Source organism: Vespa crabro, chromosome 7, assembly GCF_910589235.1.
Source record: "Vespa crabro chromosome 7, iyVesCrab1.2, whole genome shotgun sequence".
Classification (NCBI taxonomy): Eukaryota; Metazoa; Arthropoda; class Insecta; order Hymenoptera; family Vespidae; genus Vespa; species Vespa crabro.
Genome location: NC_060961.1, coordinates 5,741,143 through 5,758,732, shown reverse-complemented (window position 1 = coordinate 5,758,732; position 17,590 = coordinate 5,741,143). Strand labels below are relative to the sequence as shown.

Sequence of the window (17,590 nt, the reverse complement as noted above, 5' to 3'; positions counted from 1 at the left end):
AGTCTGCTAACCAAGAGAGAAAGCTAGAGTGAAGAGTCACGGTGGGAGGATAAAGAGGAGAATGAAGAAGAAGAGGAGGAGAAAAGGAGTTAGAGGAGGAGGAAGAATAAGAGGAGTAAGAGGTGGATGAAGAGGTGTAGAGGAGGAGGAGGAGGAGGAGAGCGTATATAGGAAGAAGGGCCCGCGGCATGCGAATGGAGAAGAAGGGGAAGAAAGGTAAGAAGCGAAAGGAGAGGGGGCGTGAAGGGAGCCGGGGGTTTCGGGCCGAGATGGTGAGGTAGTAGAGAGAAGAAGAAGAAGAAGGACAAGGAGGAGAGGGGAGAAAAGGGCCTCATCTCGGCGGTCAGTCCAGCTCGAGTCTCTTGACTGTGCGCGCGTGCGTTGACGCGGAATCGTGGGAGCATCGAATCCGATATCCCGAAGAATTTTTGTTGATCTTTTTCTCGTTTCTCGGTTACTATTACTCTGTCTCTCTACTCTTTTTTTTTTCTTTTGTTTTATTATTATTATTATTATTATTATTATTATTATTATTCTTATTCTTATTATTATTATTATTATTATTATTATTATTATTATTATTATTATTATTATTATTATTATTACTACTCTCGTCAAGTAAAAAGAAAGGAAAGGAAAGAAAAAGAAAAGAAAAGAAAGAAGGAAAAAAGAAGGATCAAGAAACAGAAAAAAAAGGATCCTTTCGTTACTTCCAATCGATGCCTCGTTATCTCTTCTTTCTTCTCCCTTATTTTCTCTCTCTTTTTCTCTCTCTCTCTCTCTCTCTCTCTCTTTCTTTCCTTTCTCTTCTTCTTCTTCTTTTTTCATTCCCCTCCCCCTCCCCCATTTCTCTATATCTTTATCCTGTCAATTGCGTGCACGCAACGAACTTTAAATCGTAAATGTCGATCCCCGGTCGTGTGAAAGTCGGCGGCCGGGCTTTTTAGTCGTTCGGATTTTATCGTTACGGTAAGAGAAAGAGAGAGAGAGAGAGAGAGAGAGAGAGAGAAAGGGAGAGAGAAAGAGAGAGAGAGAGAATGAGAGAGAGAATGAGAGAGATGGAGAAAAGGATCAAAGGGACGGGACGAGAGGAAAAAAAGGTGAAGAGAAGGTAGGAGAAAGAGAAAAAGAGAAAGAGAAAGGGACAAAGACAGGAAGAAGGGAGAAAGGAGTTAAGAAGCAAGTAAGCGAGCAAGAGAGAGAGAAAGAGAAAGAGAAACAGAGAAAGAGAAAAAGAGAGAGAGAGAGAGAAAGAGAGAGAGCGAGCGAGCGAGCGAGATAGCTCGTCTCGAGAGTGCAGTGGACGGTGATGTCGCGAGGATGCCATCGTCTTCGTCGTCGTTGTCCCTCTTTTCGTTATCCCGGTCGTTGTCGTTGTCGTTGTCGTCGTTGTCGTTGTCGTTCACGTCGTCGTCGTCTCTCTTGGTGGTCACTAGCTTCACGATTAAACAACGACGATCCTCTCGCATAGCGAAGGGACGCCAGGATTCGCCGTTTCTTCTTCGTTCGCTGGCTAATGCAGGTGCAGGTGCCTGTGAATGTGCAGGTGGTGCTGCTAGTGAATGCGGTGTTCTGTTGTTTCACATTAAGAGCTTGTGCGTGGTTGTTTGTGAAAAATTAGTGATAGAGAGTATCAGAAGAATCCTACGTAATCGACGTTTAACGAGTCGTTGTTTTTGGAATTATCGTCGACGTCGTTGTTCCTGCTGTTACTGTTGCTGCCGTTGCTGCTGTTGCTGTTGTTACATAGGGGAGACCACCAGAAGACGAGGAAAAAGTAGAAGAAGAAGAAGAAGAAGAAGAAGAAGAAGAAGAAGGAGACGAAGTAGTAGTAGTAGTACTAGTAGTAGTAGTAGTAGTAGTAGTTGAGGAGGTGCTGGAGAACGTTCGGGAGGAGCTGAGAAATTTGCGGGAGGGGGAACTCGAGTAAAAGGATTCCGTGTAACGCGCGCTCCGATTTGCCGGCGCAGCATCTCTCGGCTGGTACGAGGAGGAAAGCAATAGGTAGATACGTAAGCTCTTCTTTCCTTTTCTTCCATTTTCTTTCCTTCTTTTTCTTATTCTTCCTCGTCCTCCTTCTTCTCCTCCTCCTCCTCCTCCTCCTCCTCCTCCTCCTCTTCTTCTTCTTCTTCTTCTTCTTCGTCTTCTTCTTTGGCACGAGTATGAGCGCATACGCGCATGCTCTCGATCGATGATCCTCTTTGCTGCTTGCACCTAACGAGACTAACCTGTCGAATTTATACTTACGTACATTACATAGATACTATGGATATTATATATTTATCGAATCAATCGAGCGTTACGCATTTGGAATAATTTTTTTTTTTTATTTGATCTTGTTTCAAGAAGAAAATATTCGATGTAACTTCTGTTCTTTATTCTCTTTTTATTTCTCTTTTTTTTTTTTTATGGTAGATTACTTAAACATTTAAATTACTTGTCTCAAAGGAAAGTATTCATAAATATTAATCATAATTATTAGGAAAAAAAAAACGTTTCGTACAATGACAATGATGAAAGCTAACAGATATACTTATTATTTCTTATTGAAAATTTTTTTATCGAAATTTAATTTTAATTCCACAATGGTGACAACGTAGAAATTTATTTCAATAGATATTCTTTGTTGATTCATTTATTACGCATAAAGAAAAGAATATTTTTAATCTTTGTCCTTTTAATTTTTTATTTATTATATTTTTATTATTGTTGTCAACGTAAACGAAAACGTAGACGAAAACGTAAAATAATAAATACTTCGTGAACACTTGTTTTGCTTCAGCTCTACGGAAAGAAAGATAGAGATAAATAGATAGATAGAAAGAGAAAGAGAAAGAGAAAGAGAAAGAGGGAGAGAGAGAGAGTGAGAGAGAACCTTCGAGCCTTCTTCTCTCTTTCTCTCTGCTAACAGAGAAGCAAGCATCCTTCGAGAGCAACCGAACACAGCGGGATATCGTACGTCTTTATCTCGCGAGAAAGTTACCAGGGACTTTGATTGCGAATTATATTTCGTCGTGTTTCTTTTCTGGCCATGTGTAAAAGTGAAAGCAATATTACTGTTTCCATGAGAAAGTAGTCATAGCGAAGAAATTTGAACGTGAGATGCATGACAATACGAATTTCTTCGGAAATATTCTGTTTTCCTTTTTTTTTCCTTTTTCCTCTCTCTCTCTCTCTCTCTCTCTCTCTCTCGCTCTTTTTCGTTTTGTTTTTAAAAAAGGTATTATCAAGAACAATTAGGATTTAAAAGAATTTTTACGAAATTAACGTAATGATCGAAAGAAGACGAAAACAGATAAAGGAAAAGAAAAGAAAAAAGAAAAAAAAAACAGAAACAATCCGGATAATTTTCTACGAAAGGTCTCGGGAGTAAGCAAAAACGAAACATTATGGTTTAGATAGTTTAGTAGGCATTTCGATCTCGTTAAGAGCACTTACTTCTTCTTCTTCTTCTTCTTTTTTTACGTCTTCGTCTTCGTCTTTTCGTCTTCATCTTCTTTCTCTTTTCGGAGAATGTTAATTGGTCGTTTTGCGAATTATAAAGTACACGGAGGGAAAATGCTCATAAACGTATGGCTATCACGTGGGCATTAACATACCGCGAATCACGCTATCGTCAATGCTATTATCTACTACGTATAACATATGTCGGCATACTTAACGTTAACGATGGAAAAAAATTACTAATTACCGCTAGTAAGACACGTTTCTAATTCATCTTTCCCCATAGAAGATATTAAATCGTCATTTGTTCATTTACTCACTCTCGTTCTCATTTCAATTATAAAAAAAAAAAAAAAAAAAAAAAAAAAAGAAGAAAAAAAAAGTTATCTAACATAGTGTAGACGTAATTTGAAATGGTTTCTATTTCTTTTAATTTAACTGTAATTCATAGATAGTTACTTATTTTTAATCAGTATCACGGCATGGATAACTTCGATGATATTAATTTAAAGCCGACTAATAAAGTCTTGGGATATGAACGTTTTAGATAACTCTTAGAACGCTTTAGATGATTTAAGTAATTTAAGTAATTTATTGATTATGCAAAACAAAAAGAAAAAAAAAAAAGAAAAAGAATAGATAATAGTGAGAAAATTTCATAATTTTTATATCATTATATATAAATTTTTATGAAATTTTCTTAAAAAATAATATTTCTCATCGACGAGTAATTTATTACTTTATTATTGTCTAATATGTGATCATGAACTATCATATATTTTACTAATGACAACGATTAAGAAAAAAAAAAAAGAAGAACAAAAAAATATTTATAGATACTCATCGACATTTTGTTTTATTGAATGAAACGAGCCTTTAGAATAAAATTATCGGGGTAAATTGTAGATAAAGTTTTTTTTTTTTATTTTACTGTTTAATAGAAATCCAATAAATACTAGTAAAGTAACCTCTTAACGTAGTTCGATCATTCATCTTGCTTTATGAAGAATTATCGTTTTTTTTGCGTAGTAAGAGGGAAAAAAATCAAAGATCGACATTAATATTCGATAAGAAAATGATTTATATCCATAGTAAGAGAAAGAGACAGATACACAGAGAGATAGAAAGAAAGAGGGAAAGAGAGAGAGAGAGAGAGAGAGGATGAATTTTGAGATTCGATCTAGTAGATTGTAGTGAGGCGCGAGAACTATTTTCGCTGTAATAAAATTTAGCTTGAGAGGTATAATTACATCGTATGTGTCGTTTAATCAATGACGATCGGTGGAGCATGGTGGGACATCGTTTACTCGTTAATTACGGACCTCAGTTTTATTAATTCACCGTTGGCGTAACCCGCTCTCCCCCGTTCTTCCCTTACCTCCTTTTATTTTCTCATATTAGATAGGGCCCTTTAATTAATTTCTCTTCGGGGATTGCATGTCGTATAAATTTGGTGAAAAATGTCACGCTCCTATCTCTCCCGGTCTTTATAATTTTCCCATATTACGATCGTTACGACGTAATAACAAGTGGATATGTATAACGAGCGTTTATCGTTCCTTAACCACGTTGTTATTATTATTATTATATACGAACTATAGCAATAATTATTTATGTTACATCGAACATCTGTATATTCAAACTCGCGAATTATTTTAATTTAATATATGTTAAATGGGGTGCGAAAATATTTTAAAGTATTATCAATTTATATATATATATCGTGTAGCATTTTAGGGAATAATGTGACTCATACAAAAAGAATTTTTTTTTATCTACGTAGGAAACATAAGATGATCTCATTGGTTTTGACCTTGTACAATCATTCGACGATCATATGACGATCACTTTCAATTTCTTATATGAAAATATTCATTTGTATATTCTTTTATATCTTTGAGAGTTCTTGAAAAAATTTATAGTAGAATATTCATTTGTTGAGTAATTTTTTTTGGATTAGAAAAGGTTTCAAAGTTATATTATTATATTGGCATATTAGCATTAGAAAATGTATATTTCGTGTCATACAGGAGATTCTGGTCTTTGTACATAATGGTATATTAACTTTGAAATTTATCGATAAATTATCGATAATGATTTGTGCTAAATATAAAAATTTAATAGTCTTTCGAATATGTGTCTATGTCAATAATATAAAATATCCAATTAAAATATATAATTCCCGATAAAGAATATTAAGGTGATCTTAATGTGATCTTCAAAAGAAGGCTATTTATGGTTAAAACAATAACATCAATCATGATGATAAAATGATACAAGAAATAACTTGTTCATATAGAAATATCTCTTATAGATCATTGTCGTATTGAAAGAAAATTATATTAATCGCAATTAGTATTGATACGAATTCAGTTGTTTAAACAGACTTCATCTTTTTAAGACTTTTATTGATGATAAAAAAAAAAATCAAAAAGCAGGAGAACGTCGAATATTTTTGCTTTTTTCTTTTTCTTTTTTCTTTTCTTTTTTCACGTTATCATAGTTATCTGCATAGTTTAATATTATCGTTAAACGTATGATATATGAATTATATCATTGTAATGATATAATCGGCATGACCGTGGGATTGTGGAATTGAAATGTATGAAATTTTACTGGAATAATTTCAATCGAATTATTCGAATGCATAATTTGTTTTTTTTATTTTAAATGATTTTACAGTTTCAATCTGTGGAACTAATCTTTCTTTTCTTTTTTTTCCCATTTTTTTTTCTTTTTTTTTTTCTATCCAGAATGTTGTCACAGGGACAGGACAGCCCTTCAAGTGGTTACTCGTCGAACAATGCCGTTTATCAAGGTGCACCGTGCGGTCAGTGTCGAGAATTATGTCCGGCCGGTTATGTTCCACACTTTTGGAGGTGAGCGCAATATATAAATCCGATTATTATTATAATTACGTAATATTTTCGTTTTTCTTTCTTCCTCTTATTATTATTATTTATTTATTTTTTTTTTCTTTTTTTTTCCCCTTTATATACATACGCTTACGTGCGTATATTCATGTTTTGAATATTGTTGCATTGAATCGTTTGCGGAAACAGAACTAACACGTTAAGGGTGAGTGAAAAGGGCGGGTTCTCCGCCTTTGAGGCTTCCGTCTTGTCTACTTTTACTCTTACCGCGCTGCTGTATATCACGAACAAGTTCTGCAACATGTGATTCTGCGCTGTCACGACGCCAAGAGCAACCGTGTTTCCTCTTTAACATTGAATGCTCTCTCTCGCGTAGGATACTACGGATGCTTTCTGTTTATTCTGAGCGAATATTTCTTCTTCTTCTTCTTCTTTTTCTTCTTTTTCTTCTTTTTTTCTCCCCTCCAGTTAAAATATACGTGAAGCGAGTCGTTAAAATATTTGAATACTTTACGAAATTCAATATTTAATGTTTTTCCTTTATATACATTGAGCCAAAGTACTTTAAATATAACAAATGAATTTCTCTTTAAACATAAATATATACTTATGTATACGCATACACGAAGACTTATAGAGTATCGAAAAAGATGTTTGTATATTTCTTATTGATCATTTTGTATTGATCAAATTCGATGCCTCGATAAAAATTATTATTTTCTTCCCATCGAGTATCCAGTTATTTTAAAGGAAACAAACAAACGAACAAAAAAAAAAAAAAGAAAAAAAAAAGAGAACAGAAAAGAAAAGAAAAAAAAAACCAATGATATGAAAATATTGATATGGAGTTTGGTAGATATTGATATTATCTCGATTGAATCGAATTTTTTCAAAGGAAGGGAAAAAAAAAGAAAAATACGAGATAATGATAGAAATCTTAAAAAAAAAACGGATTTATGAATCGTACGAAAAGGGTAGGGGGAGGGGGAGGGAATGAAAAGAAATGTTTGGCAAAGATCGTTAAACGATATAACGTCGGTCGGTCAGGTGCACAATTTTAATAGGCTCGATTAGTTTCGTACCGTGAAAAATGTTAACCGATCTTGATGGAGAATGGGGTTTCGAGCAAACGTGCGTTTATCTCCGAAGAACGACCTTGATTTTTTACCTTGAACATAGCCGTTGTATGCATCCGGAGGGAGAGGATCAGAGCCACGATTAGAAGGGAAGGTGATGGTAACAGTAGGCTCGGTGTAAGGCTCTCTAAGACTTAGCAATACCTAGCTAACACAGACACTAACTTTGATAACCAGGCGCATGAGCCATGCTTGAACATGAGCCATGAATTGTCTACCGATTTCTTCGATCTCGTCCTATCTCTCTCTTTCTCTCTCTTTCTCTCTCTCTCTCTCTCTCTCTTTTTCTCTCGAATGAACGAACGAACGCATCTCTCTCGTGAGAGATATCGTCGGTGAACGAGGTAAAGTAGAAGCTCAGAAAGAGAAAGAGAGAGAGAGAGAGAGGAAGATGAAGAAGACAAGGAGGCAAGGTCGAAAGAGGGCAAAACGAAGCGTTTCTCGGCTTCGGGTCGTAGGGTCGACTCGTCGGTCTCACGCGAACTCTGCGTGCAACGAGAACAGCGCAATGGGCCGTTCCAAGACGAATCGTCTGGCAACCGACGAACCAACGAGGGAGAGAAAAAGAAGGAGTGAGAGAGAGAGAGAGAGAGAGAGAGAGAGAGAGAGCAAGAGCAAGAGGGAGGTTGGAAACGCATATAGGGAGAGTAAAAGAGAGAGAGAGAGAGAGACGCACGTTGCTCTGTAATTAACATACCGAACCTCCCTATCATGTTGCCTCGTAAGCTGCTGCCTCCTCGATCGTGTTCACGAAACGCTCCGAACTTTGTTCATACGCCATTATTTTCGTAATGTATCTTCTCCCTTTCGATCCTCGAACCCTCGTCGTTGTGTGTTCGAAAGTTAAAAAAAAAAAAGAAATAAAAAAAAAAAAGATAAAAATTCTTCAGGGTTGGAAGAGAATGCTTGTATTTTTTAACCCATGATCGTTGGGAGTGTCTTATTTATTTTTTTCTGTCTTCTTTTTTTTTTTTTTCTTTTTGTTTCGTTGTCCGATCTCTACCGTTTACATCGTTAAGATTAATGAAGATTTATCTTACAGATATTTTATCTTACAGACGAGATTATCTTTTTGTTTTTTTTCTTTTCTTTTCTTTCTTTTTTTTGTTTTTTTTTTGTTTTGTTTTTCCCCTTCAATACGTGCTGACCTAAAGCATAAATTTTTCTGCGAGGGTATCCTAATAGAATTTATTAATGCGGAACGCGTGTGTTTATTAAATTAGAGCTTTGATCACGTTTCGTATGAATACGTATACGAAATTAGAATTTAACAAATTTGATGTATTCTCGTATTAAACGATCTAATATACCTATTACAAATTTAATAGTGAATCAATTCGAACATAAAATAATACCTGACAATTTACTACGTATTTCGGTTTACAATCCGAGTCCACTTATGTACTGAGAATTTATTACACACATATATATATATATATAAATTTTAAAAGATCAAGTAACTAGATTTTCTAGAATTTCGAACATGATAATATCTCATAAGCAGGAGATTAGAACATAAAATTGGATAATCTGATACTCAAACATAGAACTCAGAGGGTAATAATTGGATCGTGCACCTTGCGGAGTCGAACGTATTAGTCGCCAAGTGTCTGCACGCTCGTCTCGTAATTCAAACGTCAATTCATCTTGTTACGCTCGTTGGCTCTCGAAGTAACGTCTCAGCGACGTTCGAAGAGCGTAATTATCGAAGATATAACCAGAGAAATAAAGAAAGAAAGAGAGAAAGAGAGAGAGAGAAATAAAGAGAGAGAGAGAGAGACAGATAGAAAGAGAGAGAGAGAGAAATAAAGAGAGAAACAGAAAGAGAGATAGAGAGAGAGAGAGAGAGAGAGAGAGAGAGAGAGAGAGAGAGAGAGAGAGTGGAGGGAAAGAGAGAGGTAGATGTATCCCGTAATAGACATTCCGCAGAGACCCGCTGCGTTGTTTCATCGACTGGCTCGGTCGTTCTCGCGATGGTAGGTAGCATTTCCGGTCTCTCTCTTTTTTTCTTTCTCTTTCTTTCTCTTTCTTTCAACGATGATGATGGTGTTGAAGCAACACTTACAAAAGCCTCCGGGAATCGGCTTGACGTCGCTCTTACCGAACGTTTACATGTTTTCCTCATCTTAGGTTTAATACTCATTTATTCAACATGAATGGATCATCAAAATCGATTAGTACCAAAATACGTTCGTTAAATAAATCGGACTAGATCGTTATAATAATAAACCAGTTTTTAGCGAGTCCACTTGGTTTCATTAAACAAGGTGAATGAATTGTTGGAATCAGGATAAAATGCTGTTAAACACTTCTGTGCGGTCTTATATTATTACATGAAAACTGATTGAATTGACATTGTAAATTTAAACGGTCATTGGTTAGTACATTAGAGGAGTATATATATATATATATGTACGTAAGTATTAATAGACTTTTTGTTTAGCATAATAGTTTATTTAGTCATGGTGTATAATAATAATAATAATAATAATAATAATTCATTGATTATACCAGTACTAAAAACTTATTTTATTGGAATGTTTAATATGTCGTTTAACGGCGAGTAGGAACATGTTCGAGGAGGAATTGCATCAATTATTTTCGATGTTCTTCTTCTACGTGAGCTTGTTCAAGGTTATCCAAGGATAGAGTAGGGGTAAAGGAAAAGCGGTAAGGGAAAAGAATGTGGTTCAACGGTGGCGCTGCGATGGGCTTTCGTAGGGCTTCAACAAAAACTTGGAGACCTTTCGAAACAACACAAGATGGCTACTGGGGATCTGACGTTCCATCGTATTCTCGTTGGACTCTTTTATTTCTTTTCTTTTTCTTTTTTTGGTTTGGTCTTTTTTTTCTTTTTTCGTTTTTTTTTTTTTCTTTTTATTACGACAGAAAACAAACTTTTCTATTCTGGGTCTAGCTAAGAAGAAGGTTAGCGTTTAAAAGTTAGTTCAGAACTATATGAGGTGTGTTTCGTATTAAATCTCATCGTTAGAACGTATTCCATTTGAGAAGGAGGCCTGATAGTTAACTAGATTTAACGACTACTTAAAACTTGCCTTGGGAAGAAGCGTATAAACATTTACATTGGGAGAACGGCTTGTAGTAAATCATAGGCTTCTTAACAAAGGCAAGATATAGAAGAGGAGGAGGATCATCATCACGATGATGATGATGATGATGATGATGATGATGATGATGAAGAGGAAAGGAAGAAGTAGAAGTAGAAGAGTGTGTTCTCAGACTTCGTAGTTTATCTGTTGCAAGCTAGAGTGTCTGGTTCGGTAAGTCACTATATCTCTTGTAATAAACAACCTTCTTCGGACCGATCGAATCGACTAAACGTAATTTTCTGATAGCTTATCGATCATCCTATAGATAAGCGGCAGGTTATGTTTTACGACTTTGTGAATATTGTTTGAAGAATAAAAATGGCGAGATCTTTGGATAAGAATAATCTAGAATTTGAATTGCGTGTAATTAAAAGCAAAAACTGTATATAGAGTGAGAGTCGATCTTTTATATTATTATATAGTACATATGTATATTCACACTTGGTAAATCAAGGTCGTTAAAACATAATTATGTGGGTAGTACATATTGCGGTGACATATTTGGAAGTCAAAAACAAGAAGAACAAGTTCCCTCGTATACAGGGTGACGTTTTAATCTATAAATACAATTTTCTTCAATTTATCTTGTAAGAAAAATTTTTTTTATTATTAAAAAACTGAACTTATCTTGTTTCGAGGTGAAAGTAATACAATATAATTAATACGTATTAGTACGTAGATACACCTAAAGAAAAACATGCGGTGATTAATTTTAATTTCTTTTTTTTTTTTTTTTTTTCAATGGAATCATACAATTTTCAATACATTAATCGATCCAACTTGGCCATCTTCTAAAACGATATTGATCTATTTACGATGAAAAATCATTGATATTTATTTATTCATTTTATTTATTTAAAATCATTGATTTTATTTTGATTATATATTAATTTCAATACGACAATTTTCGTTTACTATTTAATATTTTGTTTAATTTTTTTACTGAAAGATCGAGAACAAATAATACATTTGTAATATTTTTCGAATAACAAATATTCAAGGAGATAATTGTATTTATAGATTTATTATAAAGTGAAATGCGTCACCCCTTATATGTATGTCTGATACGATTTCACGTATCTTCGAGTCGTAATTATTTTCATGCATCTCATTAGTTCCTTCCTTATTTCCATTAAAATGGACAATTTATAATCATTTACAAAATACATAATGTAACAGTGTATAATATATAAAAAATTTCTCCCATATTTTAGAGTCTCAAATTAGCCAACTGTGTGATCTCCATTATTCCCCCTCTCCCTCCACAAAAAACAAAAACAAAAACAAAAAAAAACAACAAAAAAGAAAGAAAGAAAAAAAAGTAAATAACAAAGAAGAAACAATTTCGGATAAATAAAATTATGCGAAAATAAAGTAAACCCGAACGATTAGTAATTTTAACATTTTTTACAATTCACCGATTAGAGTATAAAAAATCGAAAAAAAGGGAAAGAGAGAAAAAGGAGAGAAACATTCGATGGTCCAACATATCAGAAATATTTTCGTCGTTTCAGAAACTCGCCCTTATCTTGAAACGATTTTTATGGCAACGGATCCGGCAACTTTTTCCTACCGACTTGGGTCAATTCTTGCGTTCTCTCTCTATCTCTCTCTCTCTCTCTCTCTCGCTTTCTCTCTCTCTCTCTCAATCCCTCTCTTTTTGGATCCGTTTCTCGTGCCCGCCTTTTAAAGCTTACCGCGAGACCGGCGTTCCTCCGAGAAAGCCGCTAATTAGGTACGTTCACATTCGTCTCCGAACATTTAATCGTACGAATCGAGTGTATTCGATTCGATGTGCGGTAGTAAGTTGACCGCCTAGTGCCGCCCCTTTTTGTCTTTTTCTTTCCCTCTCTCTCTCTCTCTCTCTCTCTCTCTCTCTCTCTTTCTTTTTCTTTTATTTTTTTTCTTTCTCTTTTTCTTGCCCTGTTCCTTTTTAATTCTGAAAAGAGGAGGGGGTTAAAGAGATATGGAGAGAGAGAGAAAGAGGGAGGAAGGGAGGAGGGGGGAGAAACAGAAAGAAAAAGAAATCTTGTTTCCCTGGAATCTTCCATCGGACTTTACTCGCATTTAACTCTTTTAACAGAGAATTTTCTTTCATCGACCATGTTTCCGCCATTGTTAACGTTCCGTCTACTCGTCAAACGCGATCTCGAGATATTTTCTATCCTGTTTCTCAATTATAGCGGATTCAAGTATAAACGGATATCGTCATGCACATCGTGATTTCTCTCGATATCACGATTAAACGAAAAAAAAAAAAAAAAAGAAAATCAACTCCTTTAGCTGATTTAATTGAAACGGATTTTAATCCTCTCTCGGAATATTATTTTTTAACTTAGATTTTTCTATCTTTGCGAGGAATAAAAAAAATTTTCTTCCTTTAAAATTGACTGTTAAGAACGTAAAGATACGTGATGGTATGATTTTAATCGTTTCTGATTATCTTATATCAATATCGACGATAGTTATTAATTTTTAATCACCTCTGCATTAGATTTTAATCTTTTTCAGAGAGAGAGAGAGAGAGAGAGAGAGAGAGAGAGAGAGAGAGAGAGAGAGAGAGAGAGAGAGAGAGAGAGAGGGAGAGAGAGATAGAAAGAGAGAGAGAGAGAGATTTATTTTCCTCCTTTTTTTTGCTTTTTTTTTGCTTTTCGAAGTTTTCTACAAATCCACCTTTTGTGATAAAGTCGGACGGAGAAACGGAAAGAGAAAGAGAGAGTGAGCAAGATAAAGGGAGGGTCTTTTGATCAATGAAAAGATATCTATACAATGAGAACAAGATAGAGAGAAGGAGAGAGAGAGAGAAAGAAAGAAAGAAAGAAAGATAGAAAAGATGTAGACTTAGAAACGTTACAGATTAACGGTACACACAGAATCTTCCACCTTCGTCTTCTTTCCTCTAATGTTCCCCCTGCGTTAACATTACGAACTAACGGGATAACTTTGGACCTAATAAAGCACATCTTTAATCATATAGTGGGTTGGGGGATGGTAGTGAGAAACTCAACATCGTAGAATTGTTCGTACGTGACATTAATGACGAGAAATAGAGAGAGGGCTCACTTTTGTCTCGTTGAGTTTTGTTTGCCACGGTGTTTCTCATCTTACCGTTTATTATAGCCCAAGGTTACGACGATATTGGATCGTATTCGTAGCAATATGCTTCTCGCAAACATTTCACGATTGTTCTTAATCAATATAAATAGATACGTCGATAGAATGGATTTATAGTAACCGACGTATGTACATACGTATGTAAGTTTAATTGATTTTAATAGTGTTGATTAATGAATTAGTTTTATGTCGGTATATTAAAAGCTTTGATCGTGCTTATATATCCTTTGTAACAGCTAAAGATAAGACTTTAACGATTATCTCGTATGTTTCACTTCGGTGTAAATAAATGATGTCAACTGTTATCATCGTCATGTCAACACGTGTCATGTGTTATCATACTTATGATAGTATATGACACAATATTATAAGACTATATATATATATATAAATAGTTCAAGAAGAGATATCAAATGAATTCGTTAATAAAAAAAAAAGAAAGAAAAAAAAAAAGAAAAATTAAAAGAACATCGTCCACTTACGTACAACGTACATATATATGTACATATGTCATAATTCAATGTGATTTATATGAAATACAATGATTCATTATAATTGCATCGGGATTAACAATCCTGACTAAGGGAAAAGGAATAGAAATGTAAAAGAAGAACGAAAAAAGAAAAAAAAGAGAAAAGTAAACATCTATTTTCATTCTCGTTTCATAACAGAAAGCCGAATGATCACGTTCGAATAGTTGAAAGCGATCGGCAATGTACGCAATATGCAGTAAAGCACGAATGCAACAATGCGATATCCCCCATATGGAATGGGCCTGTTCACCCCCTCACGGATATATATATGGGGTGTCTCGTTAATCAAGAGAAGCGCGCTATCGCCCGCGAGGCATAGGGGTGTTGCAAAATGGTTGAGGAGGATGGCGTGTTCGAGGGTGACCAGTGTTTAACGCTTGACAAACGACCGGCGAGGTACGCGGCCGCGTAAACAACGCCTCGTAAGACCATACACACACACACACACATACACATACATATACATGTGTACACACACGTACACAAAATACATACGTTTACACAACCCGACAACTCCTCGCTATCCCTTGCAATAGGATAAACTTTGCAAAAAAAAAAAGGAAAAAAAAAGGAAAAAGAAGGAAAAAAAACCTATAAATCTGCCTATTAACCGCGAGAGCATCGATTCCCGAATGGACGAGCATCCATTGTGTTTTTTTTCGAGCATCGAAATCACTCCTCCTCTTCCTCCTCCTTTTACCTCACCACACTACATCTCTCTCTCTCTCTCTCTCTCTCTTTTTTCTCTCTCTTCTTTTTTCTTCACCCAACGCCTATATCGCTCTTCATCCTCTTTCAACTCTCCACCACGTCACACCACAAAATATCGCCTGCATTTTGGCATCGTAAACGTCGTGCTTGTCGCACGATGTGCGGTGGCCCACAAAAATTTTACAGTATTTATACGGCGTATATATATCGAGAATACATATAGGACACGTGTAAAACGTGTCGTTTACTCGTCATACGTTGCGTGTTTCTTTTATTTTCTTGTCTTTTTCTCTGTTTGTTCTTTCTTCTTCTTCTTCTTCTTCTTCTTTTTTTTCTTCTTTCTCGACTTACTTTCTAACGTTGCTAATTTTTTTTTGCACCTCTTGCGATTTCTTCTTTTTTTTTTCTTTTTCTTTTTTTACGGATTTATTTCTTTCTTTTGCTTGTCTTTTCTTTTCGCGAACTTCATTCCAACTGGAAAGCTGTTCTCGTCGTGCAGGAATTACTTTAAACCGTTATGTTATGGTAGAAGATAAATTGACACAGACGATGAACAACATTTGAAACTTTCTTCATGATAAAAGAATAAATAAATCGTTCGTTTCGTTCTTTCATTACTTTCTGTTTTTGTTTTTGTTTTTTTCCTTTTTCTTTCTTTCTCTCTCTCTCTCTCTCTCTCTCTCTCTCCCTTTTTTTTTTATTATCATATTAAGTTAAACACTTAAAAATATATTTCTATTTCTTCGATCTTTAACGATTTATTAATTTATTCAAAAGCTTGTTTGCCTTCGGATACGTATTAAATAATTTATTTCGAATAAAAATATTATTATCTCTCAATTTAATTCATCCCGGATTAATGTTCTTATTTCTTTACGAACTATTTCTATGTCAGCATTTTTATCGACGAGATGTTATAATGAGAAAAACAAGTAGCTCCAGAGTTAGCGTGTTCAAAAGTTGATCAATCTTCTAGACATTTTCTACCTATGGGTCCGTTCTTTATATGGAGTCTGGGGCCTTTTATGTGTCTCTTCGGACATCGTTATTTCATCTCGTTTGGTAACTTCATTTACCAACGACGAAGAGTTTGTGAGTACACGTCGTTACGTAATCATGTGAGGCAGTAACATTCTTCTCTTTCTCTCCCTCTCTCTCTCTCTCTCTTTCGCATTATAAAGGTAAAAATACGTTCGAAGAAATCAAGTCGAGTAAAAATGAGAAAATTTGTACGCTCTTGGAGATAAAAAAATCTCTTTTCGATGATCAATTTGGCTGAACTTATGTCGCGTTTGCAGGCAGAAGGAGAAAAAAAATTATTTAAAAGACAAAAGATATTGTTTTTTGTTGTTGTTTATTTTGGAGGTTTCCTTTTTTTTTCTTTTTTTTTTTTTGTTTCGTTAAATTTTCGTAAGTACTACACGTAATCCAAATGGTTTAATGCACTTAGCTCTGACGTAAGTGCAACTTTAACGATGAAATCTGATATTAGAGTAAGTACTTCTCTCGAATTGCTCTGTTTGCTCATAAGATAGGCTTCCTTCCATTCACTTCATAAATTCATCCTCTTTTGGACGTTTGGACGATGATCGATTTCGTCGCTTGAAAGAAAACGAATTGGACGGAGTAATTTGAGACGGATGTTTGATGAAAGCCTGATTAATGGCCGACTTGTTAAATAGTCTCGTTAATGTACTTCTAAAAATAAAATCGAAGAATCTTTTTTTTTTGTTTCTCTTTTTTCTTTTTTTTTTTTCTATATGAACTGAATCTTCAAAGAATATTATTCATAATTACAAACTTTATTAATTATTTGTTTCTAAACGAGAGTCGGTCGGTAAGATAGTTTTTTATCTCATTACATTAGAAAAGGAAATGATATCATTAATATATTAAACGAGAAGGATGAATGAAAATAATCATGACAATAATTTACTAGTATGACGATCTATAATCTATTCTAATGTCAGGTAGAAGGTAATTATCTATGATATGACCTTCAAACATATATTTTTATTATTAACAAATCAATTACATATAGGATACATACATTTTTATCAATGATATCAATACGTCACGTTTTTCATTTAATAAATAACGGAATAAGAAAATCCATACTTTATGCATGACATTCTTATGGAACATTGATTTTATATATAAAAAAAAAAGAAAAAAAAAAAAAAAGAAAAACGAGAAAAAAACAGAAAAAAAGAACTAAATTCGTAGATCCAATATGAAGATTTCTCGGTAGGGTAGATCGTTAGTACTACTCTCTAAGCCTTCGACACATTGACTAATGTGTCTGGGTTGGCTTTAACTCAGGCTATCTGTTGCAAGCGCGTGCTTGCACGCGTGCCGTTTCGTGCCGTGTTGGTGCGTTTTGCGTGTCCCCGCAGACTCATCGTTTTAATGCAACGTTAGCCCACTACCGCATCGAGATCGAATCGATATGTGAACGATAAGCGAATAAAACGTAAGTACGTAGATGTGTGCAGGCCTACACGGTTGCATAAATACATACATATATAGACAGATACATATATACGTAGATATATAGATGTATACATACACACACACACACACAAACACACATACACATATGTGATGGTCATTCGGAATTTTCCAATAACTCTTGACTATTTAATGCGACGTAGATATCATTTTTTTTT

The 17,590-nt window shown here is 34.7% G+C and overlaps 1 protein-coding gene across 1 annotated transcript in view; it reads left to right on the top strand.

Moving 5' to 3' along the window:
* The first annotated feature begins 1,159 nt into the window (after positions 1 to 1,159).
* The window catches only part of LOC124425424 (protein prickle-like), a 103,669-nt gene continuing 87,238 nt past the window's right edge, over positions 1,160 to 17,590 (top strand). Inside the window, exons 1-2 of the mRNA XM_046965725.1 lie at positions 1,160 to 2,004; positions 6,198 to 6,323. Of these exons, the coding sequence (XP_046821681.1) occupies positions 6,199 to 6,323 (125 nt within the window). The 5' untranslated portion in view covers positions 1,160 to 2,004; position 6,198. The remainder of the gene's footprint in view (positions 2,005 to 6,197; positions 6,324 to 17,590) is intronic.